We start from the raw sequence: 22,289 nt of genomic DNA on the forward strand, positions 1-22,289 counted from the left end.
TGAGTGACGTATACGCACGACAGATCGCTTCAGCACATGTCTCTACTATCATAGATATGTATAGATACCTATTCGACCGCTCCAGATACGTTGGCGCGTCCGCCATTATGGAACGTATCACGGCCCATAGAAACAGTCACTAATGAGGCATCTACTTATATATATATATATATATATGTCTACTATGCCAGAGCATGTACACGCGTTACACGCCGGATGTTGTGAACGCGCTCAGGACAGTTCGGAAATTGCGGTGGATCAGAGGTAAAAAATGATATAAATACGGTTCAGTTTCTTGCACAGACCGATCGTTTTGTGTCTTAAGACCTCAACGTATCATCACGAGCAGCAGGGTTTAATTTGGTTTTGTTTGTGTATGTTTTTTTGACTCTCGAAGCCGTGGAGCCCATTGACTGCCATTTATATGACTGACAGACTGCAACGGTTTGAGTTAAAAATCTTCGTTTGTGTTCTACTGAAGAAACAAAGTCACCTACATCTTGGATGCCCTGGGGGTAAGCAGATAAACATAAAATTTTCATTTTTGGGTGAACTATCCCTTTAATATTTACTGTCACTTTTGACACAATTTAATGCATCCTTGCTGAATAAAACTACTATCTCTTTCACCTGACCTCAAACTTTTGATGTTTCACAGTGAGACATAATGGTCTTGTGTGCAAAGATCCCTCAAATCACTCACCATCATGTCCCCAAGACATCAGGATGTTATCAAGTCCACATTTTGGTTCATAAATCCCAAATTCTGTGCTGCAATGAAAAAAACCAAAACCATTAGGTAGAATGCTATACAACATATGTTTACATTTTAGATAATTAAAATAAAGTTAAAAATAAAATATGAATATTAGATGAAAAAAATTTAAAATAATTCGAAATGTTGCCTTTGCAACTAACTGTATTACTCGAACTAACATAAACATAAATTAAAGCTAAATATAAATATTTTTAAACGATTCCAAATCTAAAGATAGAATAAAATACATTTCATATAAAAATACATTTAAAATCTCTAAAAATGACTAAAATGAAGATATTAACTAATAATATATACACTATACTAGTATTTAAATAACACTGTTTTGAGGTTTAGAAGATAGTACTTGAGTGCAGGGTTCTTCCCATCCGGATTGCCTTCAAATGTTGAGTTTCTGAACACTATTGAATTCTGAAACTTGCATCCCACTGGGAATGTATCTCCAACTACAGCCCACTTAAACACACAATGGCATTCTATATATTATTGATCCCATGTGAAAGTAGTCGAAGGTTTTTCCACTGTGATTGGATGCTTTTGTCTCTCACCTGCGGCTCCTCATACAGGGCCATGATTTTTCCGATGTCATGGATCAAACCGACTAGCTGGAACCAATCTGGAGAGAAGGTATTTTAAATTCAGTTGGATTTTCACATTTGACCGAATAGAAATATGCACAAAAAGCTTTTACATTTAGAAATGGATTTCAGTCCTGAAAGAAGCCCTGCCGGTTTGGACATATTGATCAGAAACTTCACAAAAACAACTTCAGGTATGTGCTATTGTAAAACCCAGTCTTATCTAAGTACACTAAGGCGACGTCTGTGACCTTTGTCCCCGATGATCTCTCACCTTTATCAGGATGTTCTTTGCGGATTCCCTCGGCGGTCTGGAAGGCATGGAAAGAGTTTGGGAAGTCAACGTCAGGGTCGGATTCATCAACAAGCTCGTCCAGGCAATCGATGTTCTCCATCATGCTCATGCTGAAGTGATTGCAGTTCGCCCATTCCAGGTGCTGAAGGTCAGAGGTGAGAGGTCATGTTTAGTGTTTTTGTGTTTGTAAAGGCTGTCATTTCTTTGGGTCATCACAGAGCTGCCCAATTTTAACTACAGAGAAAGTGGTCAGAATTTATGCATTTCCTTTAGTAATAATAGAAATTCAGAATTTTGCCATTTATATTTTAACAGTTGTTAGCACAGGCCTATTACCTGAATGGAGATATTTTATTTTTACCTGCTTTTTTGATAAAGAGCATAATTTTAAGAAGTACGTAATAAATATACATACATACATGCATACATGTATAATATTATTGCAGCATTCATTTTTATAGTTATGTTAAATATATATATAAATATGCTTCTGTTTATGTACATTTTGATTTACGGTATTGATAGACCAACCTTCTGTTTGACAAAGTCCAGCGTTTGGTATGTGTGCATCAGCTTGTATGTATTAAACACACGGTCAAAGAGAGCTCCACTCTGTACATACATCAAAATGGAAATAAGAGGGTTGTATTAAAAGGAATGATACAAGAAAATATGAATTAAGAATATGCATAATTCCAAATTTTACCTCAAAGTTCCTGAATTCTGATTTGTCTTTCTCATGACTATCGGGGCGATATGCCAGAGACGGATCCGGACCCTAGTAGTTAGAGTTTGTGTGTATTATTAGATGCAACTAATTAGACTTAGTCTACCAACTCAAACAGTGACACAATCTGATTGACAGTTTTCCGCATTGCTAAATGATTACTCAATGTGTAATTCCCACAATTCTGCTTTACACACCGTTGAGGAAATTATGAAGCATGTATGTAAATAATAGTCTGAATGTCCGGTACATACCAGGTTCACCACCCTCATGATTCAGCTGAGGTTGTGTTGTTGAGGATGAAGGAGGATGTTGTGTGTTTGGCGTCTCTGACCGCTCTATTTATCAATGCTGCACGGATGGGCTCTCTGAACTGTAGTGGGAAAAACTAGTAACACTTTAACTTTCTCCACTTTGCTTTCTCTCTGAAGCTTCCAGGGGTCCGTGTGTGTTTGCGTGTTTGAGTTCTCAATACTGGGATATCTTGGCTCAAATACAGTCCGGTTCAGAAAGGACACACTGTCAATACAGTGACTAAGGGATTTTTGGTTTAATAGTAATTTAGAGTGTGAGTGAGTTACTTCATTACTATACACCATTATATTAAAATATTTGATTTAATGTGGTTTTCACTATTTGTTTTCTTCTTTTTTGTAAGTTTTAGGTTTTATCTTCATTTTAATTGTATTTTTTCGTATCAATCAACACAATAAATCAAAGTAAAATATGTTTTGCTAATTAGCTTCCCTAAAGATTACGATTATTTTTGATTTTACTGATTACAATCTTTTTTTTTTTAATTATTATTATTATTTTACAATGGCTTCAATGCTTGTGTTTTAAGAGTCTTATTTGTAAATCATCTCTAAACTGTTTAATTGTGCTTCACCAGAACGTTCAGAACCTTCAGATTGGTATCGTGATAACAGTGATTCTATGAATTTGACTTTGTAAATAGTGCGCTGTCTGTCAGTCTCTGGTGCAGAGAAGCACAACAGCACATTTTGGGGAATTGTAAAGATAGTCTGTATGTATGTTTCTAGGCAGAGTTTATGTAAAGTCTAGTGTGTGTGTGCTTTTGTGTACAGTAGGATACACCCCTAATTTTAATTGGCTGGTAGTTTGAGTGTACGTGGTCTAGAGCACATGTGATGAGTTCACAGTGGAAAGTTAAAAACAACTAGTGAAACACTCATTCTGACATCTACAACATTCCTTTGTTTCCTCATCTTTGGCAGGATTTTTATGTTTGTTGACATGTTTGGTTATGCAGTTATAGAGATGAAAATAAAACAGGGCTCTTAAATTAAATGGATACTATATAAACTACACCATCTTTTTCTATTAGCGGCCATTCAAAATATTCAAACTGCAATTTTTCATTATATTATAGTAGATGTTTAATTGAGAATAACTCGGCAGCAAAAGTTGAGACAAGCAATCCAATGCATTATAGCATACATAATGTATTCATATTTTTTGTGTAACTTTTTGTGTAATGTTTCAGGTCTGCAGGTGGCAGTCTAACCTAAAACTCCCCTGATTGGATGTCACATCAGGAGAATGTTGCAAGAAGGGGTTTCCATTGAGGTAAGAGAGAGACATGTGACTAAATAATGCCTTTTATAAGCCTTGCTTCCAGTAAGTAAAAAGCACTATATGTCAAATTAATAGTAGGCTATGTCTGAAATTCAGTATTAGTACAGTAACAATAGGCAACAATACCCAGATTGCCTACTAATAATACTTTTATTTAGCAAAGATGCATTAATTTGATCAAAAGTGACAGTAAATACATTTATAATCTTACAAATTATTTATATTTAAAATAAATGCTGTTTTTGTTATTCATCAAAGAATCCTGGGGGGAAAAAGTATCATGGGTTCCAACAAAAATGTTAAGTATCACAACTGTTTTCTTTTCAGAATTGAGAATAATAGGTAATGTTTCTTGAGCACCAAATCAGCATATTAGAATGATTTCTGAAGGATCATGTGACACTGAAGACTGGAGTAATGATGCTGAAAATTCAGCTGCGCATCACAGGAATAAATGACATTTTAAAATATATTCAAACCATATTTAATAATATTTGTTTTTACTTTATATTTGCTCAAATAAATGCAGCATGGTGAGTAGAAGAGACTTATTTCACAAACATTAAAACAACTTTTGGCAGTGAATGGCAGCGTAACTATTTATTACAAATTGGTGCATTTGATCATATTTCTGCTGATTTTATGAAAGCAGTAAGCCAGCGGAGTCCATGTGTCACATTGATTTTACCACATTGTTTTTGGGTCATGCTGAGCTACTGATAATACCACTGGTGTCGCTCTGACTCGGGTCACACTGGTAATGATCTGCGCATATATTATATGTGTTTGCATATTATTACAGATGCCCACATGACACTAACAAACAAAGCAATAACCATTTGCATTTGTTTATTGAAACAGCTAAATCATATTAAAATACATAGCACTGACACATAACTACAAACATTCAGTCATTATACACGTGCAAAATATTTACACAAGCTTTTGTTAACTTAGAATTAAATAACATCTCTTCCATTCAAGCCAATGGCATTAAAGAAGGTTATTGATCATGTTGCTTTTAAAGTGCTTTATGTCTAATAGTAACATTTGACCTATATGTGAACATAAGGATAGCAGACATTCCACCACTGACACACTATGACAAACTGAAGGAGTGTGTATGAGTGTGTCAATGTACATTGATTTTACCACATTGTTTTTGGGTCATGCTGAGCTACTGATAATACCACTGGTGTCGCTCTGACTCGGGTCACACTGGTAATGATCTGCGCATATATTATATGTGTTTGCATATTATTACAGATGCCCACATGACACTTACAAACAAAGCAATAACCATTTGCATTTGTTTATTGAAACAGCTAAATCATATTAAAATACATAGCACTGACACATAACTACAAACATTCAGTCATTATACACGTGCAAAATATTTATACAAGCTTTTGTTAACTTAGAATTAAATAACATCTCTTCCATTCAAGCCAATGGCATTAAAGAAGGTTATTGATCATGTTGCTTTTAAAGTGCTTTATGTCTAATAGTAACATTTGACCTATATGTGAACATAAGGATAGCAGACATTCCACCACTGACACACTATGACAAACTGAAGGAGTGTGTATGAGTGTGTCAATGTGTGTGTTTATTTGGCCAGAGAATTGTGTTTATATTTGTCTCCCATGTGTTATTTGTATTTGTGAGACTGGCTTGTGCAACGTACACGATCAGACAGTGTTGAAAGTTTGAGAGCCTTGTGGATGAAGATTTGACGTTTTAAAAGTTTAAATGGGAATATACAGTGGTCCCAAAAGGTATGTGGACACTTAAAGTGGCTGTGTGTAATTTTTCGAAGTGAAAATACTTTCTGCAATCCTAGTGTAAAGTGCAGAGACCGCTCTAAGACTTTCATTTCCCCCGAAGAGTGTAAACAGTGTTAGTCTGTGACGCTTGTAACATTACTCTCTTGGTCTGAGCGGCCCAACAAGTTAACGTTGGCTCAGCCAATAGTGTGAGTTTGGGGCGGGACTATCTGTTTGTCTAGCCAATGGCTGATGGGAGGAGAGCTCCGGAAACCTGTTTAAAAACAGTTACTGTTAAGATGACAAAATATCAAACCGAATGGTATCTGCAAGAAAATACTGAGCTTTTTCTCAAAACTAACTGCAATTTTTGGAGCATTTTTGCAATTTTAAACGCCTTTAAACAACTTACAATTTAAGTTATTAGCTGAAAAAATAGCCCTCTGATTTCCACAAATATGGGGCTTTTAGATGAAACGTAATGTATCAGGATTAACTTCATGACATGACCAATAATCATTGAATTAAATTCCAAATACATTTTGTTTTCAATTCAAATTTTTTTGTATCATTTGAAACCTAACAAACCTTTAGTGCTATCTTTCTTTTAAATAAGCACTTGGTTTGATATTTTTTCTAATGCAGTAAGATTCATAAATAAGTACAGCTTAAGTGTCCAAATACAGGATGTTTACTCTTAAGATGTTCACATTGAAGCTCTGTTCAGCTTTAGGTGGCTCAGTCAAAGGCGATTTGTCCTGGCTTAGAGAGCGAGAGACAGTGTGGGATTACTGTAAAGATAATGGAGGTTCAAGTCACTTCATTACAGAAGGGCATGAAGTATCAGAAGTGGGAAATATTAAGACTTTCATCTGAATTTTACCTTTAGAAAAGGACAATTGATTGTTTAAAGGGGGACATAAAATGTTTATAATTATATTCTCTTCCCTGAGATCCACTAAGCTGTTGTTTATTTAGTAGTGTTTTCTATTGGCTCCAAAGTTGCATTACTTTAAGACATTAAAGAGATTCATTAAACAATCCATGCTGAAATGAAAACTCGTATCTGCAGAGCTGTAGGTGCTACACACAGTCAGGTTTCTCAACCTTTCCCTCATTTTTTACACTTCTCGTTATTTCCTCTGGTGTTTAGGAGTAATATCTAACGTCCTCCTAACTACTCCGTATGAAAGGCCAGGCCAAGTTTCTGAACATTTAAATAGAAGCTTGCAAGTTAATAACGAGTTGTTTTTGTTTCAATAAATGTTTGTTTAGGGAAAGAAGTTTAGAATTCTTAAAGTTGCAGTAAGCACATTGAAGGACTCTTTTATTTCAAAAGATCAAGAGAATTCGATTTCTCATGACAGGACTCCTGTAAATTGATCACGCCAGTTGTTGATTGGTTGCCTGCTGGTGTCGGTGGTCTTCTGTAGTCACATTTTTGGATAGATTTTTACTGTGTGGTCTTATCCATAACTATGTGGACTTCTGGGATTGATTGGCGCGTCTTGCCGTCCACTTTGGCCGTTCAGCTGATAGAGGCGGTGGCTGAGGTTTTGCACCTGGCATGTGCCGAGGACGCATCCCACACGCATCAGCTGACCCTGCGGGTGACCTCGTGACCCTCTGAGGACATGCCGACGTTCCCGGAAATGTTCTCTGTTTTGATTGGCCGATGTGTTGGTCTGTTTCACCGGGGGTCCTTTATGCAAGAGGGCCCTCCAGACCGCACGGCGCTCTCTTGCCCCGGCACTCAAAGCTATTGAAGGAACGGTGATGGTTTCCATGGCATTACCACCCTGTGTTTCTGGAAGCTTCCCGGGTTTGCTGGGAAAACTCGATCTGGTGAGAGAAAGAGAAATGGTTTGGTTGACCACCAGTGAAGCTCATGCGTGCATGCATTGTCCAGATCTATTTAAATACATCATTCAGAGATTTACATAGAAGCTGACGTAGTTTAAGTATTAAATTAGAGGCTTGGCAGCATTAGGACCATTTTAGTATCTGAAGCCTGTTATTAATCGAGCATTTCTCTGGCTGTAGTCCCGAGTTATTTGTGGCATGCACTAATATTCCCTCACTTTAGGACACACACTCCTTCACGTGCTTCCCTGTCTTCAGTCTGGCTCCTCAGGAGACATTCAGAGCATTCGTTTTTTGTTAGAATATCGGTAAAAATGAAACAGAGGGGATGTAAAATTGTTAGACTGAGGTCTCTGCACCGTGTTGGAGGGACTGTTTGGTACTATATTTGCTATTTATTTAATTATATGTAAATCAGTTATTTAAGGTGATGTTTGTAATTGCTGTGTCCCTATACTGTGTACAATTATTTTTCCGAAGTTATAAATGAGTATTTTTTTTACAAGAAAATACTATTTAAGTTTTTTTGCTTTAAAATTTCACATTTAATTTGATGATTTTATTTATTTATTTTTTTTGTAATTTCTGAGTTAAAATAGTTTCAAAGCAAATCTTGCAGCAGCACATTAATTGCCTAAATAATATTATTTTTCAGATAAATTCCAAACATCTGCCATTATTCAGCCAGTCAGGTAATTCCGTGGCTCTGGTTGAGCCAGACACTCACATGTCAGACTGCTTTGACTTGTGCTTTGTGTTTTCTAGCTTATAAATAAACTGGCATTAATACCCATCATGCACCTGGCAGAGATCTACATCCCTGCCAAACCTGCAGGTGAGGGAGATTATGTGAGATTTTCTTTTTAGGAAATGTTTGTACTGCAGTTTTCCTGAATTGTTAGCTGTTTGTACAGCATTTGAATTTGTTACATTTATTTGTATTTTATATATTTATTTATGTTTGTGAATATAATAACATTAATAACAAATGTTACTAAGCATGATACTTGAGTATCTGTATGTATTTAAGTGTAATTTTCATAGGCTGTGTTTATGTTGAGCATTAGTGTGGTGGGATATGTACGGTAATACTTTAAATCTGAATCAGAATGTTTCTGAACAGGATTAGTCTGGACTGGCTGTAGTATAACACACACCTACACAAAAAAAAAAGTTTCAAAAACACTTCCGTCTCTGTCTCTCGGCGGTCATGCGGAGCATTTAATGGTGTGGTTATAACATGGGTCCACTGTAAACCTTTGTTTAGCACTTGATTTGAAGACTATGATACTATACCTGTTACATTTCTGTACACTTTAAATTAGTTTTGAAAGAAATTAGTACTTTTATAGTTGTATGCAGCAAAGATGCATTAAATTAATCAAGAGACAGTAAATGCATTTACAATGTCTGTAAAGATTTCGATTTCAAATAAATGCTGTTCTTTTTAACTTTCTGTTCTCCAAAGAACCCTGAAAAACAAATCTATCATGGTTTCCACAAAAATATTAAGCAGCACAGTTTTTAACATTGGTAATAAGAAATGTTTCTTGAGCAGCAAATCAGCCTATCAGAATGATTTCTGAAGGATCATGTGACATTGACGACTGGAGTAATGATGCTGAAAATTCAGCTTTGCATCACTGAAATAAATTATATTTGAAAATGTATGAAAATAGAAAACAGTTCTTTTAAATTATAATATTTCACTGTTTTTACTCTAGTTTGATTAAATAAATGCAGGCTCGAGGGGCACAAGAGACTTCAATAGAAGAGAATTCAAAATTGGTACTGCAATACTATGATGAAATAGTAGCAATTTATATGTTGCTTAAGTCTTTTAGGTGCCAAATGGTGTAGTTCTAGTATCTGCTAAACTTGGGTTATACTATGCATAATTGAAATCTGACTGAAGTAGACAATTTATTACATGCCAGTCAGATTTAAACTCACTTCAGCTGCACGAGCACCACTGCGGGCAGCACGAGCACCACTGCGGGCAGCTCCTGAATAGCTGGCATTACGCGTGTTGAAGCAGTTCTAATGAGTCTATAGCAGAACCGGAAATGTGGGACCGCCGGGGCTCAGGGTCAGTACAGGTCTCTCTGTGTGTGTGTGTGTGTGTGTGTGTGTGTGTGTGTCTCCCACTTGCTTGTACATCTCATTAAATGTGGGCCAGAGACAGAAAGACTGAACAAGCTCGGAATCATTGGAGTTTCTAAAACACACTCCTCATTTAACATGCGCTACACACACTGCTTACAAACGAAACACACACTGCTTTCCCTCTTGTGAAGGTCACCATCAGCCTAAATGCTGTCAAGCCTTTCCTGAACACACACACACACACACACACACACACATCATTAAGAGCTTTTACACTGTGTTAGCTTGATTATTTTTGTGGCTCAGAAATTGGTCTGTCTGTCATTCTATCTATCTGTAATTCTAGCTGAGATTTTATCAGCCGATTGGTGGTTCTATTTAACTATCGTTCTGTATGTTTAGCTGTCTATCTATCTACTGTATCTATTGGTCATTCGAACAGTCGTTCTAGCCATCGTTCTGTCCATCTGTCGTTCTGTATTTCTACTGTTTGCCGTTTTATCTATCTACTGTTCTATCCATTGTTGTCATTTTATCGATCGCTTTGTTCTATCATTCTGTTCTGTCTTCTATAAACCCTTCAACTTGAAGACCTTTTAAACATTTTTTCTAAAATTTTTCTAAACATTTAATGTGTTATATACTGTATATATATTTTTATTTTTCAGTTCTGCATTCTTAAATTCAAATTTAAAAATCCAATTCAGCATCCTGTTTGGTGGCACAGTTCAAATTGAATTCAAATGCAGGAGTTCTTTTATCAGTGAACTCTTTCCTTTGATCTTGTTTCAAGTTCTATCATTTTTATTTTATTTTTTTAACATGCACTTTGTAATTGGTTTCCTTTGCATTATCGTGATGAAATCCGGCTTCTTGTCTTAATTAGTTTGACACCCTTTGTTGCAGTTGGACACATGATTAGATAAGCAACGCCCCTGTGCATCATAAATGTACACTGAAGTGAAATCAGGCCGGAGAGCAGCAGCCAGGCACAGTTACTCAATCACTCCGGCCCAGCATAAGCCCTTCTAAGCCTTTGCCCCAAGCTAAAGTCCTACTGTTTCACTGCTCCATTCATACACTTCAGTCTCAGGTGCTAGATTGCACACACACATATGGAAGACAGCACACAGGGTGAAGAGTCTTGGATTGTAGAGGACGAATAGGAGACGTATTGTGATGTTTTAGTCTGAAGACTAGGAGGAAGTCTGGAAGTTCAGGTTTTGTGAGAGAGAAAGAGATTGTTGAGAAGCGTTCCCACATTAGAGCCCTGCATGGGGCCTGAGAGAGATGTTAGCATGCACAAATACCAATCTTAATCACACAAACTGTTAAGAATGATGTTGCAATCCACTCTCTGCAAGGCCCATTTTTAAAAACAGTGCTAGAGGGGCTAATTTAGGGGGGAAACTGCTTAAATCCACCTTACATAAATTCTGTGCGAGTGTGTGTGCAAAAGAGAATTTAATTTCCAGTTGAACATTAAAGTCCTAAATCACTTGGTGTTTGTGGTTGTGACCTCACACCGTCTGTTTGACCTTTTCTCACATTAGGCACACACTGCGTGTTCAGATTTATTCTGTAAGCTTGTTTCACTTTTGAAGGCCACAGACTCATTGTTCAGTGGAGGAACGAGCCTCTGCCCACCAGCAGGGGGCGACACTGAGATGGTGTTCAATCAGGCTTTGAGATCATTACAACACCCAAACCAACAGCTGAAGTGACCCTCAAAAAGGTATTTTGCACACTAAGTGATACCAGTCAAATTTAAAATGACTTGTATTAACAAATATAATAGTGCTTTTTTCAGAATATTTTAGCAACTACTTTTAAGTGACTGCTGTAAGTGCTTTATACATGCACTTACAGTGCTTTATGCAACCAAAAGCCAGTGTCTAAATACTCGTGTGTCCATTTTGCAACATTTCTATTATTATATCTATTGTTTCACCATTTAAAACTTGCATTTTGTAAAACATTTTGCTTAAAGTGTGCTCGTATAATATGCATGCCACTTAATTCAATACTTTATATTTAATGCAATTCCATGCAGGTATGTGGATTGTGTTGTAGGCATGATTCAATGTTGCGTCTTGCAAGTCCGAGTTAGAAATAGTCTGATCCATATCATGACTAAGTGGTCACGATGGAGAAATCCGAGAAACTACGTTACAGGTGGCACGTCTCTTGCGTGCTCTGTGCCAAATGCAGACAGTCAAGTGACACATACTATCTCTCAGAGAACTACAGGTCACACCCATACGCTTGCGCGCACACACACACACACACACACACGTGTGGCAAGCCATTTGAACATAAATCCTGCAACTAACTACTATGTATTGTTACTAGTTTTATCAATCTTCAGTTATATTAGTAAAGTAACCCAATAGTGACTAGTATTGTTTTAAATTTCACTAGTACCCATACTTTAGATACTACCGTATTGACCCGAATATAAGACGATGTTTTTTTCTTGGAAATACATCTGAAAAAACGCGGTCGTCTTATATTCAGGGTCTAGACTTTGACATGTCAATAATACACCCACAACAATAGGTGGCGCCAAATACGCATAAAACGAGTGTGCCATGAAATACATAATGTAATGCGTGTTGTAAAGATCGCGAGTAAAAACAAAAGAAAAAGAAAAGCTTACAGCTGCATGAGTCGTGACTGTCACGTTAGCCTGATGGGACCAAACTCCCTTTGTGATTTTAAAACGTAAGACCGTACCCAGATTTGAAGACTACAGTAAGATTTAACTTCTACTGTTAATAAGATTTTGGTAGGCTAATATTAGATGGATAGCCTAAATGTCCTACCTCAAATGGGCTACCTGTTTTTTTTTTTGAATGGTATATCAAAAAGTGTATATTTTTTAAATGTGATCGTTGGTACATTTGACCAGTTTTTACCATACTTTCAAAACAAAAATTAAAATAGGAAAAATATGCAATATGAAAATAATTGAAGACAAAATGTGTTTTACTGAGGAAAAACAAGATTTGGTTTTTAAAAAGCCTTTTTCCGAAAGGTATATCTGGAAAAAGGGGGGTCGTCTTATAATCAGGGTCGTCTTATATTCGGGCCAATATGGTAATACTTTAATTGTGACTAGTATTAAATTATTAATTTGTACTTAATCTTTACAGTATTACCTACCTTCCTTTGCTACTAGTCACTATATCAATAGCATCTAGTATCATTCAAGTTTGGCAATATTTATTTGTAGAAAATTAGTAGTGTAGGGTTAATAAAGGATAATTAGGCCATCTTTCCCAGCCATCTAATTGGAAACACCACTTAGTAATATTTAATATTATACTAAATACCACTGCTATAAAAACTACTGAACTACTTGACAAAAAAAATAAGAAAATTCACTATTAGATTACTTGGAAGCAATTCAAAATAAGTATTACTAACAAATATGGTCAATACTAACAATAGATACTAGTAATGAATGTTAAAATGGCTTGCCATGAACATGCATGCTTAAACTTTAACTTCGCTATCTATGTGATGTCTGCATTGTGACTGTTTATATAAGAGTAGCCTAATGGTAACACACTTTACAGTAAGGTTTAATTTGTTTGCATTAGTTAACGAGAACTAACGTTGAACCATAAATCTACAACATTTATTAATTCTAAATGTTAATTACAACATTTTAAAAATGCATTAGTAAAAGCTGTATCTGTTAAATTAGTTAATGCACAGTAAACTACCACGAACAACTGGTGTTTATTAACTAGCCTAACATTATCAAAGATTAATAAATGATGTAAATACATAGCTTCACATTGCTTTTAGGTAATGCATGAACTAATGTTAAAAATTAAGATATTTTGTTACCAGACTTTTTTTGCATACGAATAATGCGCACAAGCTCTACATAAACCTTTCCAAGCCTTAGTGGTCGTAATATTAAATACTGAGAATATCGATCATAGTGCTTTTATAATGTATAGATGCGATCGCGTCCGAGGTGTCTCACCTGTTGCGCAGCGGCAGCGCGAGTGTTTGCAGAGGCAGCACTAACACACAGACGAGCAGCAGGGCTTTCATGATCTCTACAGTCCCACTGAATAATGCTGAGATGATGTTCCTCAGCTCGGAGAGAGACGCGCAGCTGTGGAGGAGAGGGTCGTTCACTCACAAAGTTCTGAGGAAAAGCTACTTTTAAAGAGAGAAGAAACGTGTTCACTCCTTGCTTTAAAAGTCACGCTAATATGTTGAGTTCATTTCATTTTGTTAATTCCACAGTGTGTAAGACTGTTGAAATCGCGGATTTAAAGCTCCTGTGCGTGAAGGACTTTGCTTGATTTGGCTGGAGAAACTCTCAGTGCTGACTCTGAAATCTCGAGTCTCTCATGGATGGAGCAGATGCTTAAATACCGAGAGGGAGGAGACACGGGTAACTGACCCTCCACATGCTGCACTTCAGGCTTGATGCAGTTATTATTAATCAGTATCCTCCTTACAGCAACTAATTCATTTCATATCACCGACACCGTAGATGACTGTGTTTTCTATTAATACTTCTGAGACTCCACGGGCCGCTGTTTGTCATGCTTTATTTTAGAGAGCAAATCTTTTGCTATTTTCTACCATATGAATTGAGTGGGGGCGTGGCCAGTATGCTAATGTATGATCATATGTATAACGGTATTGATACGTTTTTTCACATTTACGACACGTACATATAAGACTGTACTTTTATAATTTATGTAACATGTTGAGTTATACGTAATCATATAAGATTACAAAGGTCATAAAATCAAAAAATTAAATGTGTGTGTATATATATATATATATACATCAATGGAAAGCTTATGTATTCAGCTTAGACGATGTATCAATCTCAATTTCGAAAAATTGACCCTAATGACTGGTTTTGTGGTCCAGGGTTATATATATATATATATGTATATGTGTGTGTATATGGGTTGTTGACGTGACATGGCATTTTCACTGTCCCACATGATATAAATGAATATGCCTATAATTAATATTTAAAATGCAGTAAAAGGTTAAACATTTCTTTGTCCTACATGGACCTGTGGTTATAAAAGCTGCAGTGTTATTCGATATTTTTTTTTTTTTTTTAGTAAATTCAGCTGTAAGGTCTTATATAGACAGGTGTGTGGCTTTCCTAATCAAGTCCAATCAGTATAATCAAACACAGCTGGACTCAAATGAAGGTGTAGAACCATCTCAAGGATGATCAGAAGAAATGGGCAGCACCTGAGTTAAATATATGAGTGTCACAGCAAAGGGTCTGAATACTTAGGACCATGTGATATTTCAGTTTTTCTTTTTTAATAAATCTGCAAAAATGTCAACAATTCTGTGTTTTTCTGTCAATATGGGGTGCTGTGTGTACATTAATGAGGGGAAAAAATTAACTTAAATGATTTTAGCAAATGGTTGCAATATAACAAAGAGTGAAAAATTTAAGGGGGTCTGAATACTTTCCGTACCCACTGTATATATATATATATATATGTATGCATGTATGTGACCCTGGAGCACAAAAGCAGTCTTAAGTCGCTGGGGTATATTTTTAGCAATAGCCAAAAAATTGTCAAAATTATTGATTTTTCTTTTATGCCAAAAATCATTAGGACATTAAGTAAAGATCATGTTCCATGAAGATATTTTGTAAATTTCCTACTGTAAATATATCAAAACTTAATTTTTGATTAGTAATATGCATTGCTAAGAACTTCATTTGGACAACTTTAAAAGTGATTTTGTCAATATTTAGATTTTTTTGCACTCTCAGATTCCAGATTTTCAAATAGTTGTATCTCAGCCAAATATTGTCCTATCCTAACAAACCATACATCAATGGAAAGCTTATGTATTCAGCTTAGATGATGTATCAATCTCAATTTCGAAAAATTTACCCTAATGACTGGTTTTGTGGTCCAGGGTTAAATATATATATATATGTATATGTATATGTGTGTGAATATGGGTTGTTGACGTGACATGGCATTTTCACTGTCCCACATGATATAAATGAATATGCCTATAATTAATATTTAAAATGCAGTAAAAGGTTAAACATTTCTTTGTCCTACATGGACCTGTGGTTATAAAAGCTGCAGTGTTATTCGATATTTATTTATTTTTTTTTAGCTAAATCTCAAAATTGTCCTATAGTGTGACTGTCTCAAGCACGGTTCAATAAATTACAACTTTTATAAATGAAAAAAAGCATAAAAATGTTAATAAATATCTCTGGCATAGTTGTACAAGTGTCTATTTTAGTAAATGGCAATCATTTTTTTCATCCAAATATTTCTGAAAGCGTAGTAACCATGTCCTTCTAGAAGAGTGCAGCAGGGGGCTAGAAGTTTCAGTAACATATACTGATTGACTAAGAGACTGAATTTTGTTGATAAATGATTTTTTGTTTTGTTTAAAAAAAGTGGATATTGTTTGTGTCAAAGTTAAACTTTCTTTCTCCTTTGACATGTTCAAAATGAAATAGAAATAAATAAATAACTACCATTTCTGTCCTTAAGTCTGATGTAATGTCCTATAGGTGTGACGCATTAAAAGAACCACAGATTTGTTTTTTTATCTCAAAATATCTTTAAAAAACAGTTGAGTATTGCAATAGGAGAGATACAAATATCACTCAACTTAAAATGGTATAATTTTCAGCAGTTTTGAACGAATGACAGCAAAGTTTGTCTTGTCAAAGTTTGTCTTGAAATTGTCCAACAAGTCATGGGGGGAAAATTGTTAATTATAATTTCATATTAAATAAATAGCACTATATGAAAATAAGTGTCTAATAATGAAGATAAATCTCTCTCTTGCTATTTAGAGTTTTTTTTCCTTCTTAATTTTTGCTATGTCACACCATAGGACAAATTTATGGTACAGTTCAGTAAAAAAAAAACTAAGAATTGACGAAGTTAGTGACCCTACATAAATATATGCATTTCTTTTTCAAAAAAGGTTTTTTTTTTGTTTTTTGTTTTTTTTTTTACAAAAAAAGCATTTATTTACTGTCAACTACCCATATATATATATATATATATACACATACACACAGTTGAAGTAAAAAGTTAAAACTTTTGAACAGAATGAAGATTGTACGTTTTTCTTATTTTGCCTAAATATCATATTTTTTCATTTAGTACTGCCCAGAAGCTACAGAAGATAGGCTACTTACATGTAGGGCTGGTCGATAAATCGATAGCAATAATTATCGCGATATAATTTTCCTCGATATAATGTTTATGCGCCAAAAGCGGAACAAAACAGCACAACTCATTTGAAGTGTGAGACACGGACTCTTTATATCCGCTCAGATCAAAGTACAAACTGCCGCGCAGCGCGAGCTCACTAGAGCAGATGCGTTTACCCGGTCACGCGACACTATAAGCAGCGCTGTGAGATCCAGTGTGAAGCGCTTGAACTCAGCGAAGAACACAAATGACTCGGCGATTTAAACTAGTTTAAAGCCAGATGAAAGCACTGACAAACAGCAGAAACACTGTCAGAAGGCTTTTCAATCTACAAATCTCCATCATTTACCATGGATTTATTGTAGTAACACTAACTGCACCATGGTATTGTGGCAGAAATGTGGGTATTTGTATCGAATATTATACTATTAAAGCGGTCATATGATGCGAATTTCAAGTTTTCCTTTCACTTTGGAGTGTTACAAGCTCTTGGTGCATAAAGAAGATCTGTAAAGTTGCAAAGACTAAAGTCTCAAATCCAAAGAGATATTCTTTATAAAAGTTAAGAGTCAACCACACCTACCTAAAACGGCTCGTTCTAACACGCCCCCACATATCTACCTCACTATGTGAAAGAGGATGATATCTGCTTCGTCATGCCTGGAGCTGATCCGTGCTGGTTCAAACGCGAGTTTTGAGCAGTGTAGAGTAGCGTTGTTTGTCATTTCTCCGATCACAAATGCAGACATGGTTTTATGTTTACGCAGCGCGATGCAACGCAACACGTAAAAAGACAGTATAAGTCATTATAATCCATAATTATGTCCCCACTGGATGCAACAAATGCCTCGTTTATAATGGGTTTTAATGTTTTTGTCTCGTCGCTCCGGGACACGGCATCACAGTATGGTAAGGGCGTAACATTTCCGTCACACGCTTGAGGTATTCGGCCAATCACAACGCACTGGATAGCTGGCCAATCAGAGCACACCTCGCTTTTTCAGACCGATGAGCTTTGTAAAAATCAATGCGTTTCAGAAAGGCGGGGCATAGAGGAGAAACAATAATGTATAGTATGTGGAAAATAATGTGTTTTTTGAACTTTAAACCGCATAAACACATTTCATTACACCAAATACACAAAATAATGTTCTTTTTAGCAACAACATATGACCCCTTTAATGTAGACATGAATTAAATGTATTAGAGGAGTAATGGATATATAATTACAGTAGTTTTATGATTAAGCTATAATGTGTGCATTTAGGCTATACTAAATGTTTTTAGACTACTGTTTTTCATACAAATACCTAAAAACCATAGTTGTATTTTTACCATGGTATTGAGGTGTGCTCTGTGTGGTTTTATCATTACTTAAATGTATGTTACTATGGAAGACCAATGATTAAAAAAATTAAATAATAATAATTAAATTTCACCATATAAAAATGAGGTTGCTACAATTTTTACAGATATAACTGATCTTTATAATGAATCTTAACTCAAGCTACTACTGTCAAATGTGCATTTCTAAGAGACAAATAAATATTATCAGGCAACACAAACCTGTTTCTTGATTTGAAACAATATCACATGCAAAATATGCAGAAACAGAAATGCATTTTTCTATTAAGATATTTATTTTGTTAAGGAAAATTAATGGTCTGGTTTCTACAACTTTCACTTTGGAGCAAAAATCTGGCTTTAAACTTGAAAGAAATAAAGATTTGACATTTATCGTGATAATTATCGATATCAACTGATATGAAAAAAATGACCATGATGATTTTTTTGGGCCATATCGCCCAGCCCTACTTGCATGTTTCCCAAAGACAAAATAAGTTACATTTACCCTGATCTTCAAATTCAAAAAGTTTTCACCCCAAGGAAAAACGGTGCATTAAGAGCCGAGGGGTGAAAACTTTTTGAATATATTGAAATGTATATATTTTTTAAAATTTTCAAGAGAGAGAATGTTGTGGTAAAATATGAATTAAATTCATTTAATTCATGTGTGTTTGTGCACAAAATACAACATTTATTCAATATTTCAAATCCTATCTGGCTCTTGGTAGGATTTGACTTAAAACACTGGTCTTTTTTTTATTCAAGTATATTTGTATATAGGAACATGAGACTTTTGAAGGAATGCTGGTTCCCGAGGGAAATATTGTTTCAAGCGTTAAGCTTATGTCAGGCCTTTAACTATGTGTCATAATATAAAAATATAATTGTGCTGTCAGGTGACATTGTGGCTTAATTTAAAGGTCAGAGACAATAACAGAAGTGTGTGTTTGGTTTTATAGAGCTCGCTGTGTCCTGTGCTCTTTTAAAGAGGATTTTGGAGAGTATTAACAGTTGAGTTCATGTTGATGAGAGTCAGTCACAGATGAGACTCTGATGCTCGTGTGTTTCAGCTTCTCTGTTGTGAATCTTATTTAAGGTAATTTTACAGTTATACTTTGGCCTTAGTGTGATTTATTTTATTTATTTTTTTTTGGAGCAATGCGAGTGTCTACATTTTATATCAGCACTAAACGAGTATTGTTTTCACCCCAAGGAAAAACGGTGCATTAAGAGCCGAGGGGTGAAAACTTTTTGAATATATTGAAATGTATATATTTTTTAAAATTTTCAAGAGAGAGAATGTTGTGGTAAAATATGAATTAAATTCATTTAATTCATGTGTGTTTGTGCACAAAATACAACATTTATTCAATATTTCAAATCCTATCTGGCTCTTGGTAGGATTTGACTTAAAACACTGGTCTTTTTTTTATTCAAGTATATTTGTATATAGGAACATGAGACTTTTGAAGGAATGCTGGTTCCCGAGGGAAATATTGTTTCAAGCGTTAAGCTTATGTCAGGCCTTTAACTATGTGTCATAATATAAAAATATAATTGTGCTGTCAGGTGACATTGTGGCTTAATTTAAAGGTCAGAGACAATAACAGAAGTGTGTGTTTGGTTTTATAGAGCTCGCTGTGTCCTGTGCTCTTTTAAAGAGGATTTTGGAGAGTATTAACAGTTGAGTTCATGTTGATGAGAGTCAGTCACAGATGAGACTCTGATGCTCGTGTGTTTCAGCTTCTCTGTTGTGAATCTTATTTAAGGTAATTTTACAGTTATACTTTGGCCTTAGTGTGATTTATTTTATTTATTTTTTTTTGGAGCAATGCGAGTGTCTACATTTTATATCAGCACTAAACGAGTATTTTCGATTGTCGTTTTCGCATGATTGTGTTTTTATAGCTTAGCAGCATAAAGGTCAAGTTTATTTTATGTTCGTGTGTTCAGAGGCACATGGTCTGTATGTTTAAGAGCTTAGGATGTTTATTGCATCTGTCTCATAAATTATGTCATAAACTTGGGTGTCTCATTATTTGGAAAAAGTTATTTTATTACTTTAATTTACTAGATGCATTTTGTAAAAATATATATAAAATATTAAATATTTTTGTGTATTTGCGTTACTCTTGTGATGTGATTGCAAATGATTTTCAGAACACATATGTAACGCTCTCATTTTCATGCAATATAAATAATTAGCATTAGCCCTTGACCTGGTTTGGTTTCTGCAGACGCCTCCTGAGCTGGAGTGAGTGAGTGAGTGAGTGTGTGTGTTGTTCTGCGTCATGGGTCAGGCAGCAACAGGATACGCTTGCATTCATGCCTCAGTTCTCTCAGACAGAGCTGCCTGCTTGTGTGTGTAAGTGTATATTTGTGTGTCTGTCCAAGTGTCTCTCCTCTCTTCATTATTATACACTATTATAATATGAAACTCAGCACAGTTTTACTATAATCCTATTAAAATAATATTGTAGAATTCAAATGGTGTTATTGTTCCTGATTAAATTCAGATGAGAGCTATATTCATCTCTGATCCATCTCAATCAGATCAATTTTTCCAGTTCACTACAGATATGGAGCATTTAATTTTTTAAACCATAGATGCACAAATCTTGCATATTTTAAAACACTATTTGATATGTTATATTAAAATCTAGTATAAAAAGTAATAAAAACGGACACCACCCTTTTAAAAGAATTTACATCAATTTGATCCTTTCTGCTGCATTTAAAAAAAATTCAAAAGTAAATAATCTCCATCCATTTTCAGATTTTTTTAAAACAAATATTGAACCATTCAACCCTGTTACCAAAGTTAACAATCTTTTTTTTTTTTGGCAGAAAATAGAAGTTTATCAATAATAACTATATTTATTTATTCCAATTTAGACTGAATTTGGAACCATGTTAACTCATTCTAGTGTAAGTATTTTTATTTAATTTTTCATTTTTAATATATATTTATTGCTAGAAAATAAAATCACACAAATAAAGTTTTTAAAATGTATTTACACAGTTCTTAAATTTGGTTACAGGTTACAAAATTGCAAAACTCATAAAATGAATACTCATATTTCGTTTGACCCCCTGAAGTAGATTATTATTTGTGAGTTTGAGGGTCCTATTTTGTCCCCTTTACCCTGAAAGTACCTCTGATCCACCACAATTTCAAACTTGAACACACTATAGACTCTCTGTTTGCTGTCAAAAGCTCTTTTACAGAGTCACTGAGAGGCTAAAATGACAATAGTGTTTTACTGGAACAAGACACAGCAGTCTATTGCACACAGTTACTGTACTTTACTGTACAACCCTCCCTCCCTCTCACCCGGTTCACTCCTCCAATCTCAGTCCATCAGCAGGTGCCCTGAAAGATGAATCAACCAATCACATCTGTGCACTTATGAGATGTTTCAATGGTCAAGGTCTTTTTCAACTTCTTATCCAAACACTGCTTCACAAGGTTTCATAATGTAGTGCTAACAGCCCTTTGGAGTCGAGTCTTTTGATTAAATATGTGTGTGAGTGCGTTTTAAATCTTCATAATTAGTGTTCAGAAGATTTCAAGGCACTAGGAGTGTGTGTTGGTCCTGTGGTGGATGGTTCCTTTGCTTCCCCCTGCTGGAGCAACACATTTATGTTCACTCAATGCTCTGACACTGAGCCTGCGTCCCAATTCATACTATTCATCCTAAATTCTATGTGATATTAGTCATTTTCAATACTATTTAGAGCAGATAGGGTGGTGGATAGTATGCACATTGGGACGCAGGAATAGTCTGCATTTGGAATTCATACTAATCATACTATTTAGTAAGAGCAGTATGCTATATCAGACTAGACCTGTGAAAAGTACAGCATCAAGTGTATTTGTTGCTCCTCCAGGAGGGTTTGAAATACTACTGCTTCTGTAGCATATAGTATGTGTGTATATATATACGGGAAGTTGTGGCCTAATGGTTAGAGAGTCTGACTCATAACCCAAAGGTTGTGGGTTCGAGTCTTGTACC

The 22,289-nt window shown here is 35.3% G+C and overlaps 2 protein-coding genes across 2 annotated transcripts in view; both read right to left on the minus strand.

Moving 5' to 3' along the window:
* miox (myo-inositol oxygenase) overlaps nt 1-2,828 on the minus strand; it is a 9,267-nt gene extending 6,439 nt beyond the window's left edge. The window contains exons 1-7 of the mRNA XM_016250069.1: nt 2,633-2,828; nt 2,358-2,429; nt 2,183-2,263; nt 1,631-1,793; nt 1,327-1,394; nt 1,125-1,234; nt 704-771 (exon numbers count right to left, since the gene is read on the minus strand). Coding sequence (XP_016105555.1) covers nt 704-771; nt 1,125-1,234; nt 1,327-1,394; nt 1,631-1,793; nt 2,183-2,263; nt 2,358-2,429; nt 2,633-2,650 — 580 coding nt within the window. The 5' untranslated portion in view covers nt 2,651-2,828. The remainder of the gene's footprint in view (nt 1-703; nt 772-1,124; nt 1,235-1,326; nt 1,395-1,630; nt 1,794-2,182; nt 2,264-2,357; nt 2,430-2,632) is intronic.
* Nucleotides 2,829-7,088: 4,260 nt separating this feature from the next.
* On the minus strand, nt 7,089-13,903 carry adm2b (adrenomedullin 2b). The gene is made up of 2 exons (XM_016250074.1): nt 13,713-13,903; nt 7,089-7,585 (listed from the first exon to the last, which is right to left on the minus strand). Exons 1-2 carry the CDS (start codon nt 13,781-13,783, stop codon nt 7,210-7,212), a joined length of 447 nt encoding a protein of 148 aa, XP_016105560.1. The 5' UTR covers nt 13,784-13,903; the 3' UTR covers nt 7,089-7,209.
* Nucleotides 13,904-22,289: the final 8,386 nt, after the last annotated feature.

The sequence above is a fragment of the Sinocyclocheilus grahami genome, unplaced genomic scaffold (assembly GCF_001515645.1).
Source record: "Sinocyclocheilus grahami isolate Dianchi unplaced genomic scaffold, SAMN03320097.WGS_v1.1 scaffold970.1, whole genome shotgun sequence".
NCBI classification, from domain to species: Eukaryota; Metazoa; Chordata; class Actinopteri; order Cypriniformes; family Cyprinidae; genus Sinocyclocheilus; species Sinocyclocheilus grahami.

Bases quoted from the DNA above. Each gene is read 5' to 3' on its own strand.
- adm2b (XM_016250074.1), bottom strand. From the start codon at position 13,783: ATGAAAGCCCTGCTGCTCGTCTGTGTGTTAGTGCTGCCTCTGCAAACA. The intron at 7,586-13,712 runs GTGAGACACCTC...TTCTCTCACCAG, and splicing joins GCGCTGCCGCTGCGCAACAG to ATCGAGTTTTCCCAGCAAAC.